Here is a 701-nt window from a genome sequence, read left to right as displayed (position 1 = left end):
CCCTCTCCCCCCCCCCTGCCCATAGCCAGCCCCCCAGCCAGTGACACCGGTTCAATGGCAGAGACCCAAGGAGACGAGGAAGAGGAAGAGGGCACTCTAGCCAGCTGTACACGCTGCCTGTGAGGCTCCGGCCCTTGACCCCTGACCCAGCCCAGAACCCGGAACAGATCCTGGCCCCAGTCCTGACTTCAGCCTCCAACTTCCTAGCCCTGACCTCCAACCCCTGCTGCTGAGTGCCCCTCAGCCCCCAGTGATGCCCACCTCCCATCTTCCTCTTTTCCAGAAATAAGATTGTGAAAACCAGCGTTTGGTGAGTTGGGAAAGCTATGTGACTCCCAGACCCTATGACTTTGTGAACCCCACCTCCAGAAGACCCCCCATGACCAACAGGTCCCCAACCTGAGCCCTCAGGACAGGTTCAGGTAAGTGATCTCTGTCAGTGGGCTCCCTGTCCCCACAGCCGCCGTCTCCGCCGAGCCAACCGGGGCCTTCGGGCGAGCTGCCGGAGGGCTGTGAAGTCCAATGCCTGCTACTGGGCCGTGTTGCTGCTCGTCTTCCTCAACACTCTGACAATCGCCTCGGAGCACCACGGGCAGCCCTTCTGGCTCACCCAGATCCAGGGTGCACCCCCCAGCCTGCCAGCCCTCTCCCCAGCCCCCAATTCCTTCCACCCCAGAGCTCAGATGCAGGATCTCTTGGGT

At 61.9% G+C, this 701-nt stretch overlaps 1 protein-coding gene across 1 annotated transcript in view; it reads left to right on the top strand.

Annotated features, from left to right (window-relative positions):
* LOC104983191 (voltage-dependent L-type calcium channel subunit alpha-1F-like) overlaps positions 1-701 on the top strand; it is a gene marked incomplete at both ends in the record, with an annotated part of 6096 nt that overhangs the window by 3468 nt on the left and 1927 nt on the right. The window contains 3 exons of the mRNA XM_010832649.1: positions 26-119; positions 284-310; positions 461-699. Of these exons, the coding sequence (XP_010830951.1) occupies positions 26-119; positions 284-310; positions 461-699 (360 nt within the window). The remainder of the gene's footprint in view (positions 1-25; positions 120-283; positions 311-460; positions 700-701) is intronic.

This window comes from Bison bison, unplaced genomic scaffold (genome assembly GCF_000754665.1).
Source record: "Bison bison bison isolate TAMUID 2011002044 unplaced genomic scaffold, Bison_UMD1.0 scf7180017861955, whole genome shotgun sequence".
Classification (NCBI taxonomy): Eukaryota; Metazoa; Chordata; class Mammalia; order Artiodactyla; family Bovidae; genus Bison; species Bison bison.
This window is presented reverse-complemented; position numbering and strand designations above follow the sequence as displayed.